The 22,396-nt window shown below is 52.4% G+C and overlaps 2 protein-coding genes across 5 annotated transcripts in view; both read right to left on the minus strand.

Annotated features, from left to right (window-relative positions):
- Positions 1-382: 382 nt before the first annotated feature.
- Positions 383-16,738, minus strand: MYOZ3 (myozenin 3). Its single transcript, XM_045998838.1, has 7 exons — positions 16,228-16,738; positions 14,753-14,814; positions 8,679-8,833; positions 7,737-7,805; positions 7,493-7,628; positions 6,897-7,059; positions 383-3,910 (listed from the first exon to the last, which is right to left on the minus strand). Exons 2-7 carry the CDS (start codon positions 14,811-14,813, stop codon positions 3,742-3,744), a joined length of 753 nt encoding a protein of 250 aa, XP_045854794.1. The 5' UTR covers position 14,814; positions 16,228-16,738; the 3' UTR covers positions 383-3,741.
- A 1,861-nt stretch (positions 16,739-18,599) lies between these two features.
- Positions 18,600-22,396, minus strand: part of SYNPO (synaptopodin) — a 66,363-nt gene continuing 62,566 nt past the window's right edge. For all 4 annotated transcript variants that reach the window (XM_045999255.1, XM_045999256.1, XM_045999257.1 and 1 more), the window contains one exon: positions 18,600-21,402. In XM_045999255.1, coding sequence (XP_045855211.1) covers positions 20,722-21,402 — 681 coding nt within the window. In that variant the 3' untranslated portion in view covers positions 18,600-20,721. The remainder of the gene's footprint in view (positions 21,403-22,396) is intronic.

Here is a 22,396-nt window from a genome sequence, read left to right on the forward strand (position 1 = left end):
TCTTTTGCAGGTGATCTAGCTTTTTCTTCTGGGTAATTTGTAGGTAATTTCAACTTTCTTGAAATTTCTCTGTGACTTTGGAGTTCTGCAATTTCAATACGGTGGGGTTTTTTTTTTTTAAGATTGTATTTGAGAGAAAGAGAAAGAGAATATGAGTGCTAACATGAGTGGGGAAGTGGGAGGGGGAGAGGGAGAAGCAGACTCCCCGCTGAGCAGGGAGCCTTTGGGGCTTGATCCCAGGCCCCTGAGATCAGGATCTGAGCTGAAGGCAGAGGCTCATCTGCTCAATGAACTGAGCCATCCAGGCGTCCCTCAAAAAAGTGGTTCTTAAGTGAGGATTTAATACCCCTTTTCATGACAGGGTGAGGATGGTGTGAATTTGTGCGTTTTATCAAATCTGGAGAAAACCCAGTCATCCTAAAGCATCTTCTGGAATTCCTGCTAGTACTGTCGCTTTCATTATGACGCTTTCATTTTATTCTCCGCGTCTTTTGATTTCTCTCTCATACTCCCGGCCTCCTCACCTCTCCATGAAACATTGTGGGCACTTCTAGTTCACTAATTCCCTCATCAGGTGCATCTGCTCTATTACTGATTTGTCCATTCACTTTTTAAAAGGTGGGATTGTTTTGGTAAAATATAACACATGTACAGAACAAGCACATAAAATACAGATGTACAACTAAATTTAATATTCTAGAGTGAACACCCATGTAACCGTCACCCGGATCCAGCAACAGAAATTGTCCAGCTTTCCCCAGGAGCATTTTATCCCTTCACAATCACCCTCCTTTCTTTCCTCCCAAAGTTAACCCTGTCCTGACTTTTATGTGAACACTTCCCTGCAATACACACATACGTGTCTGTATCCACCTTGCGCGTGTGCCCATTTGTGCCTGTGCTGCGCCTGCGCTGTTACGTGAAACCCAGTTCTCTCTGCTCGTCACTGCCGTAGTGCGTGTCCACTTTCTCAACATCCTGACTGGTCTCAGTCCTTTTCACTTCCATATCACCATACAACTTCATTTAGGTAAGGAACAGAATAGGCAAAAGCATAGAATTTTATATGAACAGGCAAAGAACAGGATTTTATACGAAGGTTAATGCTCTGCTTTTTCAGGATCCATGTTTCACTTGTTGTTGAATAAAGATGCGAAATACAGAATGGTGCAAAAGGTTTGATCTCATTAAACAAACATGAAGTTTTGCACCTCTGCACCTTTACACACTACATATTTAATTGAGGCTTCCTAGAAGTCTAGAAGCTCCAAACTGTCATCCGTGGTTACCTCCAGTATATGGGGATGAGGCCGAATGCAGCAGGCTGGGAAAGTCTACGAACACAGGAGAAGCTTTGTGGTCCAGTCCTTCCACATTTTACTTATTTGTTTATTTAGATAATAAGCATTCCTTTTCTTTTTTTTTTTAAGCAACATCAGCAAAAGTCATATCATCAGAAGAAAGCTTGTGGATTTACTTTCAGGTGCAGCAGGCTCTCCTGTCCTGTCGCTGGTGGTGGCCATCACCGTCCAGAACACAGCACGGCCAGTCCAAGGGGGTCCAGATCCTCTCTTCTATGGGTCAGACACTTTCACAGTTGGTTTTCAGCTCATGCAGATGTGGCTTTCAACAGCACCCCCCCCCCCAATTCAAGACAACACATCAATGGCAGGTCAGTCTAATAGGCTGCTGGGCCCTCGAGATGGTGTGGGGTGCAGTGAAAGTCCAGAACCAAAGGAAAATGTAACCACTACCCCAGGCATTCTGGAACTAGCTGAATTTCTCACGTTCTCATCTCTCCAAGAGAGGGAGCCAGGGAGAAGGCAGAGGGAAGTAATTCCACGTCCACGTCCACAGGGAGCCCAACAGTAATCAGAGGCTTTCCTTCCGGCTTAAGTTTTGCTGACCCCACTGACATCTTGCAGCCAGCTTTTCAAAAACAGGAACATCTTTTCCAGGCAAGAGCAGGAGCTGCATGAAATCTAATAATGACTAAGGGCTTCTTAGGTATGCGTCCATCACTGTGCTCACCACTGCCCTATCCAGGGGCTTCGGGCCTTGTCCTCATCTTACAGGTAGAGGGATGGATGCCTCCCAGCGAGAAATAACTTGCTCAAGTTCACATGGCTAGCAGTAGAAGTTAGAGCCCACCCCATCCAGACTCACTTCCCAACCTGCACTTTTCACTTCTAAGCCCTGAGGCAGGACACCATGCTTAGATGGTTCCAGAGTGAGTGGACATTGGCCTGGCCACCCAGTGTGGCGAAAACGGACAGCCACTGGAATTAGACATTACCATTTTGGCTCTGGCCCTGAACAAGCCCCTTCTTTCGAGCCTGGATATGCACATCCTGTAAAATGGGACACTACCTTTCCCTCAGGGTTGAACTGAAAATGAGAAATAGGATATGTGGGACCCTACTACCAGTCCGCGCACTGAGGCACAAATAAAAAGCAGCCGCCATGCCAGCACTGGCATTGTCCTCTTCCTCACCAGTTGAACTAAGAGGCATTCCTTTCTCTCCTTTCCTAGTGACTGGATACAGTCCTGAACCAGCCCTGGCAGAGACCAGGATGAGACTTACCCTGAGGCTTGCACAAGATGGTGAGTGGAAGGGGAAAAGAAAGAAGGGGGCCTTACCTGTACCCCACATTGCTCCTGGCCTGTAAGGTGCCCAGAGGGGTGAGCGGTGTCCCTTCTTTCCATCCCCACGGCCATCACCCTAGTCTAGACCTTGTTTCCTGCAGGCTTCCTGGCCTCTGGTCTTAGTCCTCACCAATCTTGCCACATAGCAAGACCCATCACTCCCCAGCTTAAAACCTGCCCCCATCTCCTTAGTAAAGAACCCCCAAAGCTGGCCCTCACTGACCCTCTAACACAGCCCCTCCTTTCTCCAGAACATAACCTCCTCCTCCTGTGCACAATTCCACACTTTGCACATGCTGGTCCACTGGGCAGGAATGCCCTCCCCATTACCCCCTTTGCCCTCAGTGGCTCTCACTCCTCCTCTGGGGTCCCACTCAAAGTCTCTGAGAAGGTTCCTGGAATTCCACCCCATCCCCAGGGGGCACATCCTCCCCGCCACCCCCACCATGGCACTTTCTTCCTCTGTGGGCAGCATGCTGTCAGGGAAACGAACACGACTTACTGCTTACAAATCTGCCTTCCTTACTGCCCTCTCTCCTCTAGGCCAGGCCTGGGTGTACTCGCCATCTTCTCCCCGGGGCTGGCAGGGTGTCCAGCACACAGTACGTACTTAGCAAATGTTTAGACCTGCATCTCAATCAAGGAAATCTTTCTGATGATGAGAGTTCTCTATAGGTTAACCAGCCACTAGCAAGCTGCTTGTCGGGGGAGTATAAGCTGGAGTTCACGGCAGGAAGGAGGGGAGGCATGGATTTGAATTCACTGGTGGCTCGGATGCCTAAACACATAAACCATGAACAAGTTTCACTGGAATCATCTGGGAGTGTGGTTACTAATAGAAATTCCCCAACTCGGAGATTTGAATGCTGCAAGTCTAGGGCAGGCCAGAAATCTGTACGTAAGTCATCATCTCCAGGAAATTCTGAAACACACCCTATTTGGGGACTACTAAACTTTGTGGCCATGGAGGCCATTTGTAATAAGGTTTTGTGTGTGAAGAGCCCCTTCATAAACTGGGAAGTGCCATCCAGAAGTCTTGACTCCAAGATGTTACCCAGACACCAAGACAGGGGAATTGAATTTTCGGGCTGGGGCTATAGCTCCTCGGACTCAGGGAGGTTGCGGACCCAGCCCTGGGGCACTCTGTTGAAGCTGGGTCTGAGGCGAAGGAGTTCCAAGCCACTGATGAGCTCCGGGGCGAAGGGGGTGCCTGCTCTGGGAATAGTCTCCCCCACCAGGGGTCCTCCAAAGGGCACCGGGGTCCTGGGGAGAGAAAAGCAGCAGGGGAAGTAGGCTGTGTGGGAGAGCACTGGATAGCAGACCACTGACATGCAGGTCACCATGAAGGGGCCCCTCCCTACATCCCTCTAGGCCTCAGTTTCCCCCACCTATATACGGCAAGACTTTGTATTATCTTTCACAGGTTTCTCCAGCTCTGCCGGTTCCTTAGCCTGTCTGTAGTGGGGATGGCTTGGTGCTTGGGAATAGGAATGATATTTTCAAAGCTAGAGTTGGCTGGTGCCAGGCAAAACTCTAGGTTCCCCTTAAGTAAGTTCCGGAAGGCAGTAGAGCTGGAATGGGGTTTTTCCTTCCTCTGCTCGTCTCCCCTCAGGACCATATACACCCAGGCCAGAGAGGGAAGAGAGGGTGAGAAAGAGCACTGAGAATCCAGAGACGGACATGATAACAGACACACCACTTCTCGCCCCTAAGACTGGTGAGAAGAAATAATTTGATAACGCAGCAAAATTGGTGAGATGGTGGGCAAAGTTTCACTCAGATACTGCTGATTCGAGGGTAAATTAGTGCTCCTACCTTGGACAACTTGCAGGATCTTTTTAATCTAAAAAATGTGCGAATTCTGTGAACCAGCAATTGCACCTGTAAGCACAGGGCCTAGGGAAGCACGTGCACGCACAGCAAAAAGAAACAGGCACAAGCAGCGAGTGGCTGCAAACCGGAAACAGCCCGGATGTCCACGGGCGGAGACACGGACAAGACAGACGTGTGTTCGCATGGCGGAATACCATACAGCCGCTTAACGGGAATGAAAAGATCTGTGCGGGTTGAGTAGGATAGATTTCAAAAGATCAAAAAGGCAAGCAAGTTACAGAATGAGATAAAACGCGCACATACACATAAAACAATGCCATTCACTATAGGACAGGAACTGCTGGGAGAAAATGACCTGAAAACGGACGCACCAACCTGACCACAGTGTTACCTTTGGGAATTTGGGAAGGGAACTGGGACTGGAGGATGGTGAACAGAGGGCCCTCTCTTTATTTGTAGTTGCCTGTGCGTGCATGTTTGTGTGTGTGCGTGTGTGTGTGTGTAAGAGAATATAAGTATGTTATTTTTAAACTATTTTGTCATCTAAAAAAAACTTTAAAAGCATTGCTCATGTAGTGTTTTCCTCGAAGCCTGGGAGCAGTGGGAATGGGGGAGTGCTTGCCCCTGGGGTAGAAAGGCAGGCCTCCCGCCACGGCCTGGGCTCCAGCCAGGAGAGCGGGTCTGCCCAGACCACCCCGGCTGTGGCGGCAACAGCCAGGCCCTGCGAGAACAGGCTGGGCAGTTTCCAAGCGGCACAGGCCTCACGATCCAGCCCTTGTCTGGAAGCCCAGAGCCCTGGACTTAACGCAGCTCCTTAATGCAGCTTGGCCACTTATACTGTTGCTCACCCCCATCTCGGCCTCATTTGGCTCTTCTGTCCCAAAGGGGGCCTGGGCTGAGGACATTCTAAAGCCCTCCTCCTCCTGCTGATGGAATGTGTTTCCTCTTGCCCTAGCTGCAGCCTGAGAAGGATGGGGCCAGCCTGGAAGCCGATACCCAGGACTCAATGTCTTTTGAGGGTACATAGCCTTTCCCCCTGGGGCTGAGGGCCCCAGGGGGAAAAAGAACACAGTCTGGCCTGGCAGAAACCCCAGAATGCATGCCAATGGCTCATGGCCCCCATGGTACCTGTTAAGCATGGTTCCTCCCATGGGGGCCCTCCCTGGCTATCCGCTGTTTGAGGGGGTCCCCTCCCTTCTGAGCTGTCTCTTCTCAGGGCTGATGACTCCCAGGTGTCCGACAGTCTGGCATGTGGTCTGAGCAGGTGCCAGAAAAGCTGGACCATGTCTGCCTCCTGTGGGCCCTCCTCTTTCTCACTGAATGCCACCCAGGCCGGAGGAACAGTTCTCAGAAACAGCATCAGCCAGAGGAAGACAACTGCAGGTGAAATGCATCCCCAGCCCAAGGCCTTCCTCCACTGCCAGGCTCCTGTCTTGACTCCTAGGATTTCTCTTCGGGCCCCTGGGGCAGAACACCAAGTTTATCCCTTTCCAGTTCTCCCTATTAGTTTTTCCAACCATTATTTCAGCCTGTAACTAATACCAGTACTAATACTAATAGCTACTGTTTATTGAGCGCTCATTACTTGGTAGAAACTTTGGCTATGGCTTCTCCTGCCATCCTCGTGACAGTCTTATAAAGCAGATACTGTAAAGGTCTCCTGTTACAGATGGGGAAGTAGAGGCTCAGAGCGGTTAAGTCACTTGCTCAAGGTCACACAGTGAGGTGAGGAATCCTCACCTGTAAGCATGAAAGCCCACATGAGATAAGCATGTAATGCACGTAAACCCACATTGAGACCCCATGCTCTAAATAGTACAGCCACTCCTCTGTGGCACTCACATCTGGTGGCCAATGTTTCACCGCCACTCCCCACTTTGATACACTTCAAAGCCATCTCAAGACCCTCTCTAGACCTTTGAGGAAAGTAAGGAGAAGGCTGAGCTGATCTAGGGCTGGTGAGATGGGGGCCCCACCCAGAGGAACATGCATCAGAGAGAGGGCACACAAGAGGAGGAAATAAGTAACCGGGCTCTGGAGTCAGACAAACACAAACTTTGACCCCGCACCAGCCGCCTCCTTGTTTCGTGACTTTGGGCAGGTTGCTGTTGTTCCTGAGTGGGTCCCTTCACTGGCAGAATGGGGAAAAAACCAGCATTTCCCTGCCCTATTGTGTGGAGAAACCAACAAGATGTGTGACACATTCATCCATTCATTGCCTGTACATTTCTTGAGCACCGACTATGTTCCGAGCTAAGCATTCAGTTGAGTTCTAGCAAGAGCTCAATCCATGGGAAAGTGTTCCAATAGAGCTTGGCATGTGAAAGGGCTCAGGAAATGCAGCCCCTGTCATGCTGTGATGGGTACCTGCACAGCCTAGCGATTTCTCCCCAAGCTGCCCCCCACCCTGCCTTACTTGTTGAAATTTCGATACTGGGCAAGGCTGGGGGTGTGACTTCTGCCATCGCTCTGGTAGTCCCGGTAGCTGATGAACTCCTGCCAAGGACAGCGGTAGCCCTTAGGGATGGCCGTGTGGTTGAACTTCTCTGGTGGGACGCCCTTCAGTGGCTCGGCATAGCCTGGAAATGGAGCAGGGCTCATGGGGGGCAGACGGCGGCGGGAGGAGGTGGCTGAGTTCTTTTTTCCCCTCAGCCCCCACTCCTGCCCACCCCACAGATACAGTTGGCGGAGGGAAGCCTGGAGCTGGGATGGGGAGCAGGGAGAATATAACACCAAAGTTGCTCCGGCAAAGTGGACCAATCCTTCCCCATCCCTGGAAGCAAGGAGGACTGGAGCAGGGGAATTTCAAGTTGGGGTGTAGACTCTGGCTCGGTGTGTGACCTAGGGCACATTGCTGTGCCTTTCCAGACTTGTATTAGGTCTGTGGAAGGGTTTGGGGGTCCGTGCAGGAGGTAAACTGATGCTCTCTGGGCACTGGTTCCTGCCCCATGGTGGAGCACTGCCGGGATCTGGTCCCGCAGCTCCGGTCCCAGGACCTGGGGAGGCCCTCACCTGGTGCCAGGGCGCTGGGGCTGCAGGTATGCTCCGTGGGGAAGGCTGTGGACTGGGCATCCTCGGGGCCCTGGGATGAGGCTGGGAAGATGTGGAGCTCAGAGCGGCAGTTCTGCGCCTCGGGGCCATTGGCAACCTGGGCACAGGGGCGGGTGCTCAGAAGCCAAGGACTGCTGCACAGAGCTGCCTGGCTCCATCCCCCAACTTCCCCTCTCACGGGGGGCTCCCCTCCCTGTACACTCACCGTCCCCAGCTCTGCAGATCCTGTCACCTTCGACCCCATCACCTTCCCTTTGGCACTTCCGTCCACGATCTGTGGGGGCAAAAAAACCGCAGGGAGGCTCAGTGCGGGAAAGGACCAGGGTTCTCCCTCCACCAAAAAGGGGGGGGTGCATCAGCTCAGTGCCCACATCCAGGGATGGTGAGGGGATGAATTAATAACATAGGGTGCTAATCCCAGTGCCTGGGACAGAGAAATGCTCTCTGTATGTTAGTTGCTATTCTAACCTTCTTGAGTGTCAGTTTTCTTATCTATAAAATGGGATTAGTGTTGATACTATCTAGCTTATAGGGCTGTATGAGCATTAAATGAGATGATACACACAAATTGCTTGGCTAACAAGTAGGCATTTTATTGTCTTTACTGTTCTGCATTCTGCCACATCGTCCCTTCTCAGTCACTCCCTGTTGAGTCCAGAAACTGAGCGGAGTGTGAGTTCATTCCAAGTAATTGAAACTGCCTGCTGACTTTTTGAAGTCTGAGGATAAGCCATTCTTGTCACTACTGGCAGACGGTTTTCTGGCCTTTTCCTTCTGCTAGGAGCATGAAGAGAAAGAGTTTTGTGTTTTCTCTCTTAGGGCAAGCTCAAGTCTAATCTAAATCCTGTTTACTGCAAATTCAGCCCAGAGCTCTTTTCATAGGAGCCAGAATCCCTTCCCTCCCACGGCTCACCCTGCCCATTCCACTTCATGTTTTGTATCTGGGGGGAGATACCGCTTTTCTAGAATCACACAGCAAGTCAGGGGCTCAATCTGATAGGAACATCACAGCCTTTCCAGCTGGAGCTGGAGCTGGAGGGACTCCCAGGGGCCTGACGTCCTCATCTGGCTCCCTGTTTGGCTTTAGGCTAACCACTGGCCCTCTCTGGGCCTCATTTCCCTTAGAAGCACAATGGGATGAACTCACCATCCTTGGGCTGGCTGCAAATTCAAAGGTGAATCTCTGTACCCTGCGCTGTCTCTTCTGGAAGAGGAGGGATCCTCTGTTGTTGCGTAGCGAGAGCTCTTCCATCATCAAGTCCTGGGGCACGCTCAGCTTCTTGCCCAGGTCCAGCAGAGGGGCTGCCCAGAGAGGCCAGTGTGAGCTCCTACCACCAAACCCTCAGGGCCCTCGGGGCTGCCTGTCTCAGAGGGCATCGGCTTCTGAGCGCTCGCCAGGGTGTATGAGAATGCCGGTTCCTCCCCACATTTGCTGACACTGGGAGTCACCATTCTGGGGAATCTTTGCCTACCTGTGGGCAGAAATGACACCTCAGAGCTTAATTTGCATGTGTTTGACTCTCAGTGAAACTGAACTCCATTTCAGATGGATGTTCTTTGGCCATTTGTATTTATTCCATGAATTTCCTCTGCAGTTCTTGGCCCACAGTGGTTGGAGTCGTGGGAAATGGTCAGGTTCTAGAGACTCTTCTAAAGGTAAGCCAGGGGTGCGAGCTCTGCTGGGGGAGGGGGGCAGGGTTTCTGGTCTGAGCCACTCCATCCTCATCCTGAGAGCAGCCACTCACCGAGATGGGGAGGGCCGGAGGAGGATGAGATGGGGAAAGATCAGGATCTCAGGGTTACACATGTGTTCTTTCCATTTTAAAATAGCCTTTTATTATTATAAAAATAGTGTGTATATATGTACACTGAAGGAAGTTAGAAAATACAGATATAAGGGGAAAAGAGAAAAACACCATTTCTATCTCCCAGAGGTGGCTACTTTTAACACCTTAGTGTATATCCATTCGTATCTTTTTCAAAGACTATATATTCATATGTAAGGGGCGCCTGGGTGTCTGGGTGTCTGACTCTTGATTTCAGCTCAGATCATGATCTCAGGGTCCTGGGATAGAGCCCCACCTGAGATCCATGCACAGCTGGGAGTCTGCTTAAGGATTCTCTCTCCTTCTATCCCTCTCCCTCACATGCTTTCTCTCTCTCTCTCTCTCTCAAATAAAATAAATAATTTTTAAAATTTAATTTTATTTATTTATTTGAGAGAGAGAGCATGAGAGGGAAGAAGGTCAGAGGGAGAAGCAGGGTCTCCGCTGAGCAGGGAGCCCGACGCGGGACTTGATCCCAGGACTCCAGAATCATGACCCGAGCTGAAGGCAGTCACCCAACTGACTGAGTCACCCAGACGCTCCATAATAAATAAATTTTATCAGAAAAAGACTATATAACCATGTATGAGTTTTCAGCCAAAATGAAGTCATAGTTATACATGCTTTATAACTTGCTTTTATCATTTAAAGATCTCCACTTGGGCAAGTGGACACATTTTTTTGTTTTGTTTTATACAATGCCTAATCCATATTCAAATTCCCCTAATTGCCTGCAGAATTGGGCATAGAAGGTTTGAAGAGCCTTGCAGATGCCGAAGCAGAGAAGCTGAGACAGCGGGAGCCGGATATGGGAGCCTCGTGCTCACCGGAGAAACTGACCTGAGGTAAAAACTGGGGCATCATGAGCTTACAAATGGTATTTATTGTTGTTGTTTGATGAAGACCATTACATTTCTTTCTTTTCTCAGAGTGAGGACTCATTATGATAGCCACATAGAGGGTTTCCAGGGCTGATGGCTGTCCTTAATAGTTTTGGAACCTATCCATATCCTTTGTACCCCTCCCCCACCGCTGTCAATACACCCACTTTGACACACTTCCCAACAAGGGGAGGCTCTGGGAGGAGAGGGGTGACAGAGGGGTGAAGACACCGGTAGGAAAAGGTTACGTGTGGACGGCATGGCCAGAGTTGTCCACCTCTAAAATCGGATACACTGAGGTTCATGTTCCAGCTCTATAAATGGTGTTTAGAGTTGGGAGCCTGGATGAGATCACCAGGAATGTGAGGGAGAAAGAGATCTGAAGCCGAGCCCCGGGACTCTGGCACCCAGACCCAGGAGGTGAGGACCCAGGCACGGAGCCTGGGAAGAGTCGCCCAGTGAGGCAGGAGGAAAGCCAGAGTGTGGTACCCCGGAAACCAAGTGATAAAAGCATTTTGGGGAAGATGGGGGGCTCACAGAGCTGAAAACTAACCGTCCTCTGTGGTGTCAGGGCCTTATTATTGGTCATCTTCACAAAAGTAGTTTCTGTGGAGTATTTGGGTGTGAAAACCTTCTTGGAAAGCGTTAAGAGAAAATAGAAGGACATTCTAACCACACCTCGAGGAAGCAGTGAACCAAATCTAGAATGTGAGGTATTTTATAGGGTAGCTGGCCTGGGTTCTTTAAGGGAATGAATGACCTGGGAAAAAAAAAGAAAAAAAGGGGGGGGATGGGGCAGGTATGGGACTTAAAGAGTCAAGGAGACTGAAGAGACCCAGCCACCAGATAAACAGTGGTCCTTCTTGGAGCCTCATTAACACAAACTAGAAAATTGGAGAAAGTTGACTGTGGGACTGGTCATTAGCTTGTATTCAATCGAAATTGCTAATTTTGTTCAGGGTGCTAACATCTTCGTGGTGTGTAAGGAAATGGCCTCTTCATTATTTTCGGTGCATCCTGAAGTGTCGAGGGGATGAAACGACAAGGTCTTTGGGTTTTGCTTTGGGCTCCAGGAGTGAAAGAAGGACCATGGGGATTTGCACTCTCTATTTTTGTGTGTTTAGAAGTGAGCTTAATTAAATGTTAGGGAGAGAGAGGAGGAGAGAAAGCGTAGACAACAGCTTTGAGGAGTTGCGCTCCACGGGACGGAGGCAGCGGCAGAATCAAGAGGTGTTTGTTTTTAAGAAGGAGAAATAAAAGCATGTTTTTTTAGCTGGTGGGAAATTCTGACAATGCAATAGAGAGAGGGCAGACTCCAGGACTGGAAGACTGTCCTGGAGCAGGACGGAGGGGAAGGGAAGGGAGGGGAGGGTGTGGACCAGGAGAGGTCATCCTCCAAACGGGGAAGGGGAAGGAGAACTGAGAAAGCCAGATGGGGAGGGGGGAGCTCGCACTGGACTCTTTTGGTCTCTTCACTCTTCTCAGTGCAATAGGAAACAAGGTCATCTGCTGAGAAGGAGGACAGGGGAGGAGGCATCGGGAGTTTGGGGACAGAGGTTGCCACCATCCTCTAAGCAAGTCATATGGGAGAAGGAGACGGACGGGGCTGCCAGGCAGCCTGTGGCGGTGGGGCTGCCGGTGCTGTGGCTCAGTCCAGTCAATGGAACCCAAACAGGCTTTTAAAAAAGGAGGCTGATGATTTTTTTATTCTTTCAGCAAATAGAAAGGACCTCTGCATGGTAGGGACAGAAGGAGATCCACCGTAGGTTAAGAGGGGAAGAAGTAAGTTTCAGAAGAATCTGTATTCTAAGATCCCACTCATTTATTTAGAAAAACAAGTACTATATGTTTATGCATGCTTTGAAAGAATCTGCACGGAGATACGCCGAGTGTCAGTAGTGACTATTTATGGGACGCAGGAAGAGGAGGGCGGGAAATTGCACTATTTTTTTTTTTTAACAATGAAAGATACTGTCTACTAAAAGCATGAAAGACTGTATCTAAATACATAATAAAAAGTCCCCTAGCATCCTATTGTCAGATACTACCAGATGAATTGAGCTCAATATTAAAAAAAAAAAAAGTTATAGATAAAATCTATCTGATAAGACAGTTCTATTTCTAGGCATTCCTTCTTAGGGAGAAAAGTCGAATAAACATGCCTGAAGATAGAGAAGGTTGTTGATAGCACTGAGGGTGCAGCTTGTGAAAACCACACCGCCGTTGTGGGGGTGCTTCCCAGATGCCCTTCATCCATGGCTCAGGGGCCCAAGTGCCCCCTTCTGCCGAGCACTGCCCCACTGAGCAGAAGGGCTCACGGCCAGGTCGCCCAGGACAGGATGAATTCTGCGGAGCCACTCAGGCTCTGGAGCCCCTGCGGGATCAGGCCGAACCTGGGCCAACAGCTGAGCCCACATCCTTGCTGAGCCATTTCCCCTGCCCTATCCTGCTTCCATCATTTCCCTCTTCCTGAGGGCGTGACATCTGTAAGTCCCTCATGTGAGAATGCTCAGCTCTGCTCCTCCAGGTCCAAGGAGATGAGCCTGCGAGACCGCCAGGAGGGGGTGTGTATCAGTATACTTAACAGGACGCATGCTGGGGGCGGGGGGGGGGGGGGGGGGGCCGCAGGGGAGGGGGTGGGGAGAGACACATACCAGCACGGGGAGGAGTTCCCGCTAGGCTGCTAAGTGAAGGAAGAGGTGAGCTACTCAGCCCACGTGCACATGCGTTTGTATAAATGCGTTTCTATATGAACGGAAGACGGAGTTACACAGACGGGCTAACCGTGGTTGTCTCCAGATGGTCCCATTATGAGGAACTTTCACTTTCAAAGTCATTCATGTCTGTTTTGTCTGAATATCTTATAAAAGGGATGTATTATTTGCACCACCGTGCAGTCAAGAAGCTGCTCTGGAGACAGACAGATCTGGAATCCAATCTCGGCTCTAGCAACTGTTAGATATGGGATGGCCTAGCTCCTCTGAACCTCGGCTTTCTCGTCACCAAAATGGGGACAACAATAGCTAACTCATAGCATTGTTGTGAGGCTTATGTAACAGGAAGCAGGAAAGCTCTTAGCACAGGATCTGACCCAGAGGAAGTACATAATCACGGTGTCTGTGTTATTATTACCTTACAGAGGCCGTCCTGTCATGGTACTTTAGTTTCAAAATTGTCTTGAGTTAATACCCTAGCAACGGCCAACAATGGATGTATTTCCAGTCTGGCATAGATGATATGTGCCCACACTTGGGGGACTGTAATTAATTAGTTACTCAGCCAAGGGAAAAGAGAACGCATTGCCTGGTTCTTCTAGTTAGAACATCAATACCCCACAAAGTTGGCTTATGTTAGCACCCCAAATCACGAAATTTAAAAAAAGGAAACTTGATGCCCACGAAAGGAGGCAAGAACACGTGAAATAGGTTAGGACCACTCCCATATGAAGTCATACAAGAGGATGAAATACTTAGAAGCTGCATGGGGCAAAACAGCAGTGGTGTTCTTACAGGACAGTCTGTCGAAGCTCGGGCACGGTCCATGTGCTCCAGAATCCCCCGGGGCACTTGTCTCTAAGGCGCATGTCCCGCCCCCTCCCCGGGTTCACTGAATCGGGATCCTGGGGGTAGATGCTGGGAATCTGCATTTTTAGCCAACAGCAACGTTCACTATCATTTGCACTGTAGGGTCAGAGCTCTGACCTGGTTGAATTTCTTTTTAAAATACTTGAAATCCCCATTTCAAGCCTGCGTGGCTCAGGCAGTAAAGCGTCTGCCTTCCGCTCAGGTCAGGTCCCAGGATCAAGCCCCAGGTCAGGCTCTCTGCTCTGGTTCTTCCTCGCCCTCTGTGTGCACACTCACTCTATCACCCTCCCAAATAAATAAGTAACATTTTCTAAACAATTCTTGAAAATAAGATACTTGCAATGCTCTGAAGTAGGCCAAATCAATGGACTCCAATTTTATACCTGGAGTTCCAAAGGGGGTCTCATATGGTGATAAACATGTATTTTAGCTGATTTCTTCATTGGGTGAGCCAACTTTCAAGTGAAATGGTCTGAGTCACACAGGGGAGCCTGCTTTGGCCAGCCCATCCCTATTCTCCCTCGACAATTGTCTCCTGCCACAGCGGCTCTGGGAGACCCACAGTGACAGGAAGCAAGGGCACTTGTGGTGGGGGGGGAGCGGGGGAGCTTGGGGCCACATTTAGGGCTAGAACTGGGACCAGAGCCCTCATGCTCAATTTGGAGCTGAGGTAAGTACTTAGTTAGGCCCAGCGCCCAGGGTAAGGTATTCAGTCTCAGCCTCTGGGTGTGTGGGCATCAGGGCAAGGCCCCTCCCAATACTTCGGGAAGCTTCCCAACCCAAGTGGCAGATTCCACAACGCTCCCTCGGGGCTGACCTGGAACTCACACCTGTTTGCCCAGGCCTCAGGCCAACAGGTCCGAGTGGCTACACTTTGAGACCAGGAAAGGATGGGGTCTGAAGAACGCATAAGGGCAAAGTCCTTCTTACCTGGTCCAGCGAGGTCCCCCATGGCAGCCATCACTGGGCCCTTCTGCTCCTTAGGGATCATCCTGTGGAAGAGAGATGCTTGCGAATGGGCAAGCCTCCCTTCACCCCTCCCCAGATGTCCTCCCAGTCCCTGGGACACCCAGCCTCAGCTCTGAACTGCCTTGCCCACCCCACCCCAGTCTCGAGGAAGGGCTTTCTGAGCTAGACAGGACTTTGGGGGTCTCTGTGTGCAGAGGAGGAGACTGAGGTCCAGGGAAGGCAAGAGGAGGTGCCAGAGGCCACACAAATCTGCTTTCCATTTTGCCAGGGAGGCACTCTTTCTTCAGGGGGCGATCTCTGGGAGATGAGGGGAGGGGAGATGGGGGCTCTCAAACAACCGTCATTCGCTGATGCAGATGAGCTCTAATCAGAGGCTGAACAGAGGTTGAAGTCAGGGAGGGGAAGAAAGGATGGGTTATTAGGCTGGGGCTGTGCTAGGGTCTACAAGGCTGGTCCTGTCTTTCTGTCCCCTGTACTTGGCTCTGAGGCGTGAGGGCATAGGCTGGTCCAAGAAAGCCGAAAGACCCATCACCCCCTACCCTGTGCCCCATCCCTCAGCTGACCTACAGGGTGCTCTCGCTCACCCCTTCTCTATCTCCTCCTCCTTCCCCCCTCCCCCATTTGCACCTCATGACACTTTCCAGAGACCTTGGAGGAGATTTACAAACAGAATGAGGTCCAGAGCCCCGGAGAACCCCTGCAGTTTCCAAATCCAGATTCCCTAACTTGCCCCAAGGAAAGAAGCCAGAGCTCTTGAGTCTCCCGACAGACTACCCCTGTGCTTTGCTTCCAGGTTTTTCTACACTCCTTCCTTTAGAAAGAAACAGCCTGTCTCCATCTGTACACCACACCCACACACGACCCGAGGCAGCGGGCACTGAGTTGAGCAACCTGGAGTCTAATGCGTGTCCCTGACCTCCTCTGTGACTGTGAGCAAGCCGCTCCCCGGGTTTGTGCCTCAATTCCTCACGTGTCTCTGTAGCATAAGAAGGTTGGCCTAGATCATGGGATCCATAGACGGGTTTCAGGGCACCCACAATCCCCCACCCCGCAAACCATATCGGATCTGAGCGTGTCTGCAGGCATCTGGGGTGAGGGCCATGAACTGAACTCCGACTGTGACCGCCTAGGAGGCCACAGTGCACGGGTCTGTTTCTTGATAAACACTCCCCTTACAGACATGCACAGACCCTGGGAAGGGCCCTCATCCCACTGTCAGGTGCCCCGCTTCCCTCTGCAGCCTAAAGACCTTGAAGTCCCACCCAGAGCCATTACCTCTGTCCACCTTGAATCCAAGCCATCCTTTCCCATTTAATCTAGAATGGCCTAGAGCTTAGATCCCTCCCCTCCCAAACCAGGCACTGGGCTTCTGACATCTGGCTCATCACCTCTCCCCACACCCCACAGCTCCTCAAGCTCCCCTAGGATCCTGGTACCTGAGTGGCGGGACCACAGTGTGCAGGAGGGAATGTCAGGCCCTCAAGATTAACACCTCTGTCGGGAAGCTGAGAGCTGAGTGGTCGTGTAGGTGCTGGTGGTCCTCGGTCCAGTCTGAGCGGGGCACGCCTTTGCAACCAGCTCTGGCCTCAGCAGACGAGAATCAAGAATCGGTCCTGCCTTGTTGTGGCTCACAGCCTTATTTCGGGCTGCAACAGGATCCAGGGACAGATGCTAAAAGCACCAGGCCCTGGGGAAGACAGGTGCCCCGGCAGCAGGCCCTTGCAGACGGAAGGGCTTGCACACACACACACACACACACATGCACACACCAGAGTCACCTGGGAATGGTGAGTCAGTTGCCAGTCACTTGAGCTTGCTAATTGTATCCTTAATACCTAGAACGGGGCCTGATAGGAATTCAACAGCTATTTGTTGAATGAATGGATGGATGGATGCATGAATCAATGAATTTTTCCCTGATATCCTTGCTTGACTTGTTCATTCCTTCTTTCCCGTTTTCTTTCCTGCCTTTCTTTCTTCCTTCTGCTCCCTCCTTCCCTCTCTCCCTCCACCTTCTTGCACTGAGTCCCGATGAACAGAAGATAAATAAGGCAGGGCTCTGTCCTCAAGGAGCTCGTCAGGCCCAAGTCAGACCCCAAAATAAGCCTTTGCGATGCATGATGGGAAATGCTCTAGGAGTACCCAGGGGAGGGTGCCACCAGCTCTGCCTTAGGGGTGGGGGGGGGCGGTGGGGGATGGGGAAGGCACTTCCCAGAGGAGACATTTGATCCGGGCCTGGGAGGCTAGTTAGTGGGAGGGAGTTCAGTGGGCAGAGGGGCCCAGGCCTGGCAGGCAGAGGCCGTGTTGTGTGGAATAATGTCAGGGGTCCGCAAGCAGAGCCAGAACTTGCCCAAGAGCTGAGAGACATGGGTAGGAGCTGAGAGTTGAGGCCTGACCGGTGGGCCAGAATCACAGCAGGCTTTGCCAAAGGCAAGTGTGCTTTAGAAAGGACTGCTGAGGAGTTTAAAGCAGTGGAATGGAGCGGTCAGGCTGGCATTTTCCGAATTTATCTCTGGGCTGCCAGGTGAAAAATGAGTTGGAGGGGGCCAGCCTGGAGGCAGGAAGATGTGACTGTGATCAGGTGGGAGAAGGGGAGGCTGCAGGGGACAGGGACCGAGGCCATGGAGAGGAAGAGGAGGACCCGAGGTGTAGCTGGGGAATCACCAGATCCTGCTCTGAGATGAGATGTGGGGAGTGAGGGAAAGGCCAGTCTGGCTTGAGGGACTGAGGAAGGTGAGGGGGGCACAGCTTGGGGTGGCGGTGGCTTCTCAGCTCAGTTTGGGATGAACTTGATTTAAGGCGTCCGGGATGGGAATCGCCAGTAGGCAGGGCGGTGTTGTGCTCAGGGAGGGGGTGGTTCTGGCTGAAGATAAAGACTGGGTCACTTGCAGGGAAGCGTGGGCTGGCAAGGGTGCGTTGAGTCCAGGGCAGGCAGCACCTGTCCCCGTGTGCCAGGACTGACTGTCCAAGGCTGTATTTCTGACATGCCCTTAGGAAGAACCCGGGGCTCTGAGGACTCCAGGAGCTCCACGCTCTGCCCCTTCGGTTCCTGTGCCCTGCCTCTGCTGGGTCTGAGCTTTTATTTATTTATTTATTTATTTTAAAAAACTATTTTATTTATTTATTTGACAGAGAGAGGTCACAAGTAGGCAGAGAGGCAGGCAGAGAGAGAGGGAGAAGCAGGCTCCCCACTGAGCAGAGAGCCCGATGCAGGGCTCGATCCCAGGACCCTGAGATCATGACCTAAGCCGAAGGCAGAGGCTTAAACCACTGAGCCACCCAGGCGCCCCATGGGTCTGAACTTTTAGAGAGGAAGACAAGGGATGTTCCCAGGGCAGGCTTGGCCTCACCCGGGAGTGGGTTCACAGTCCCCTTCTTGGGACAAAGGACACCCCCATCAGGTGAGGAGCACTCCAGATAGTCTGGGTCCCAGGCTCACTGTGGTTACGTGGACTCAGATGAGACCCCATGGAGCCCCAACCTGCCAGAAGGAACCTGCCCCACAGCATTGGGCCCTAACCCAGCTTGGCCCTGCCTGCTCGAGTTGACAGTGGCTTGTAGGGAGGACCAGGGCAATACCACCTTGCCCAGCTCACTCTTCACAGAAAGGGAAGCTGAGGCTGGCTGGCTACGCAGCGGGCTTCCTCAGGGTCACCCAGTTAGTAGAAGACAGGATCAGAACTCATCTACAGCCTGGTGCCTTTTCCCCCTGTGTCAAACATTCCCATCCCTGCAGAGTCCTTCAGACTATCACATGGGGAGAAGGAGGGGCTTTAGACGCAGCTGAAAATGACACAGGAGGCAGAAGGATGCAGGAAGCATTTATTGAGGGCCAGAGATGAATTCTACAGGAGTCAAGAGACAGAACACAGGCAGTCTCTAGTGGGCTAGAGGGGAGGATGGGAGGGAAAGGCGGTGACAGGGAGAACAGCCAGGCAGAACTGCAGCCTTCCAGGGCTGCCTCCTGCTGGCTCTTTAGGGAAATGCAGGCAGAAGTGGATTTTCTATGCCCCTGTATTAACCAGTGGCCTGATAGCATCTCTTCTGTGAAAGCGGCCCTTAGCCCCAGTCTCCTGTGCTACAAGGAACCCTGAAGCAGATGGGGACTTCCATGTGGTCACTCATCATCAACCAAGCAGGAACACTCTCTTATTTTCCCACTGTCAGGGCCTGTGTTCCCAAGCCTTAGGCCCTAGGCACCCTCTGGGATCACTCCTTAATTCTAAAGACCCCCACCGAACTTCCTCCCACCCTGAACTCAGCTTTCCCTAGCCTTACATAGGGGCTCCAGGTCTAGCCTCACTTGATGGGTGGGTAAGTCTACCCCTATACCCAAATCACACTCGGTCCCTCACTGTTAGCAACATCCTGGTATCCTTTCTCCCACATCTCTGATCCTCAGTCAAGTCCAGTCGCCCACCCCCACCCTCCTCTGCACTTAGTACCCTGAAGCTGATATTCTGAACCTCTAGAGGGCACCACCAGCCAACTCTGGAAACTATAGAATTTAGCCGCATTCCTCCCATGTCCCTTCTGGGGGTCTAACGGACAGACCAGCCTGCAGCCAGGCCCCTCAGGGTCACTGGGCCCGAGGCACAAGCTAGGCCAGAGTGTAACAGGAAAGAGACGGGGCAGAACAGTGCCCAGCCATCTGGGCATGATATGGATACTGAAGCCTAACTTAAGCGTGGGGTATTTCCTAAGGAACAAAAAACATAGGCAGACTCTAGTCTAACCCCTCACTCACCCACCCATGCCCATCTGCCCCCAAATTCTGCCCAGCCAATCCTCCACCACCATCTGCTTCCCTCCCTAACATCATGCAATGCATTTCAGGACTGGAAGAGCCCTCAGAGGTCATCCGAGCCCATCCATTTCCTACTAGAATCTCCTCTATGCATCCTGGCTCCTGCTTGAATACCTCCCATAAGAAGGAACTCTTGCCTCTCCTTTTCCAAGTGGGCAACCTCAAACTCAGGGCCACCGGTTAAAGTCATAGGAGAGCAGATAGCTCCCTATCGACTCTTCTCTCCCCAGCTCAGCATTGAGCCTGGAACCTGCCATGAAAGGGCCCAGGAGAGAGAGGTGGGTTGGAGGCACCTATAGCATTCCTGGAGGCCCAAGTCCTGGGGCGGGGGATGTCAGCCATTACCTTCCTGCTCTCCCCCTCTGGTGGCATATAAGAGGCCCCAACAATCTGAGCCAGGGATGGAAAAGCATGAGAGGGATCTGGGAGGAGTAATCTTTCCACCTCTTATCTCCAGAGGGGCCAGCGGGGCACCTTGAGCTGGCCTGGAAGACCTCTCTAAAGGTCATCATGGTAAAAATAGAGCTTGTCTGGGAAGGGGTGGAAAACAGCTGCTCCTGCCTGGGACTTGGTGCCAGGCAGGCGGATGGTCAAGCCAGGGCCTGGATGGGGAACTTAGGCTTGGGATCTTATGAGCACACCCCTCATTTGCCAGACTCCAGACAGCAGAGCCAGGGAGGGAGGGAGGAGTACAGAACACTGAACTGGAGCGAGTCTAGGGGTCCATATAAAACACACCCTGACTCTTTAGAGGCAGGTGTGTTTGCATGTCTGTATGTGTACTGACTTGTGCAGATGGCTTTGGCCAAAGTCCCATTAAACAGATAGGAAAGCTGAGGGTCGGACAGAGGAGGGGTCTTACCCAGGGTCACACAATGACTGAATGACAGAATAAGGGCTACACCCAAGTTTGGATCACTACCCCAGCCCCAAGCCCGGAGCACTCCTCCCCTGACCCCTCGTCCAAAGCGGCCAGACCTCTCCCTCCATCCTCCCCTTACCCGCCCTCCCCCCCCCCCCAAACGCGCCCCGCCGCACGCGATGCTGGAATCTACCAAGCCCCACAACTCTTCTTCTGGCCCAGCCCTCCCGGGATGGGGATGGAACCGGAGCGGGGGAGGCTTTAGGTGGTGCAGGAGGCCTCGGTGGGGAGGCTGCCACGCTTGAGCCTCAGGCTGCCGTTCCACCCGCGGGGACAGATGTTGTAGCCGAGGATGCCGGGCGACTTAGCCCCGGAGTCCTCGGAGTCGAGGGACACGTCGGAGTCCGTGGGCGAGCGGCGGTAGGGGAAGGGCCGGGGCGTCGCGGGCAGCGGGCTCCGGGGGCTGGCGCAGGGCGAGGGCCCGGCGAGCAGCGGGCTCCGCGGGATTGGGGAGAACGTGGCCCCAGGGGCGGGGGCAGCGGCGGCGGGCTGCGGCGAGCGCAGGCGCGGCGGCGGCGGCGGCGGCCGCCGCGGTGGCTGCGCCTGCGCCCCGGGCGGCGAAAAAGGCCGCAGGCTCTCGGCACCCGCTGGCCGCGGGGAGGCGCTCTTGCGCCGGGCCGCATTGATGATGTTTCGCGCCAGCAGGGCCTGCAGCTGGCGGCTGGGAGGCCGCGCCTCTGCCTCGGGTCGCAGCGGGGATACCGAGCGCTCGCTCCACGAGGGCGACATGGGCGGCGGCGGCGGGAGCGGCGGGGGGCTGCTCATGCTGCTCCCCCGGCCCGGTTCCCACGGCCCCGGGCTCACCCAGCCGTCCAGGCTGCTGGGGGGCCGGGAGGCGCCCGGCGTCCAGGGCGGGGAGGTGGGCAGGCTCTCCCGGCGGTCCTGGGGAGAGAGCAGAGGGCGGGGCAGGCGTTAGTGCTGGTCTCCTCTAGACCAGGGATTCGGGGAGTAGAGTCGGGAGGGCAGCGACCCAAGCCAGGAAAGAAGTGCCTGCAGTAAAACGCGGGGGTGCCTCAGCTCTCAGCACCTGCTCCTGCACTTAACCCGGAGGCAGGGGACGCGTGGTTAAGAACGCTGGCTTCTGAGACAGGCCCTTCTGCTTGCTGAATGAACGCGGGCAGGTTGTTACAGCAGCAGAAGCAATCAGAAGCCTCTGGGCTTCAGTTTCCTCCTCTGTGAAATAGGGGTATAATATCAGCACCTACACTTTGGGGGCTGTTGTGAGGATTAAATGACATCATTCATGTAGAAGAATATGATATGTCTTGAAAGATTCCCTGGAGGAGAATCAGTGCTCTCAGTAGATGTTAGTTACCGTAAAGAAACACTGGAAGGCTACACGTGAAACTAACCCAAGTGGGCCGCTGTTAGGACATGGGGCCAACAGGGCAAGGTATGCAGCCACATGAGTGGGAATAAAGCTTTCATGTGTTACTTTTTATATTAGTTTAGGTTTTTGAAAGCTATGGATGTATTATCTATTCTAAAATTTTAAAAGGAGGAGCACCTCGGTGGCTCCCTCCATTAAGCATCTGTCTTCCGCTCAGGTCATGATCCCAGGGTCCTGGGATCTAGCCCCCACCCCCACCCCTCGGGTCTCCCTGCTCAGCAGGGAACCTACTTCTCCCTGTCCCTCTGCCACTCCCCCTGCTTGTGTTCTCTTTCTCTCAAATACATAAATGAAATCTTTTAAAAATAAATAAAGTGAAAATATTGACCATTATTACTAAGGACTTAGGGAAAGGCCCTCTTTGCCCCAACCCCCTTGCCATGTTGCATGGTCACCTCCTAATTTTTCCTTGCAGGCCTTGAGCAGAGAGGAAGTTCCCACTGACAGATGGGAACACAAAAGGAAGTTGGGTCCTTGAGCCCTAGG

This window comes from Meles meles, chromosome 3 (genome assembly GCF_922984935.1).
Source record: "Meles meles chromosome 3, mMelMel3.1 paternal haplotype, whole genome shotgun sequence".
Lineage (NCBI taxonomy): Eukaryota > Metazoa > Chordata > Mammalia > Carnivora > Mustelidae > Meles > Meles meles.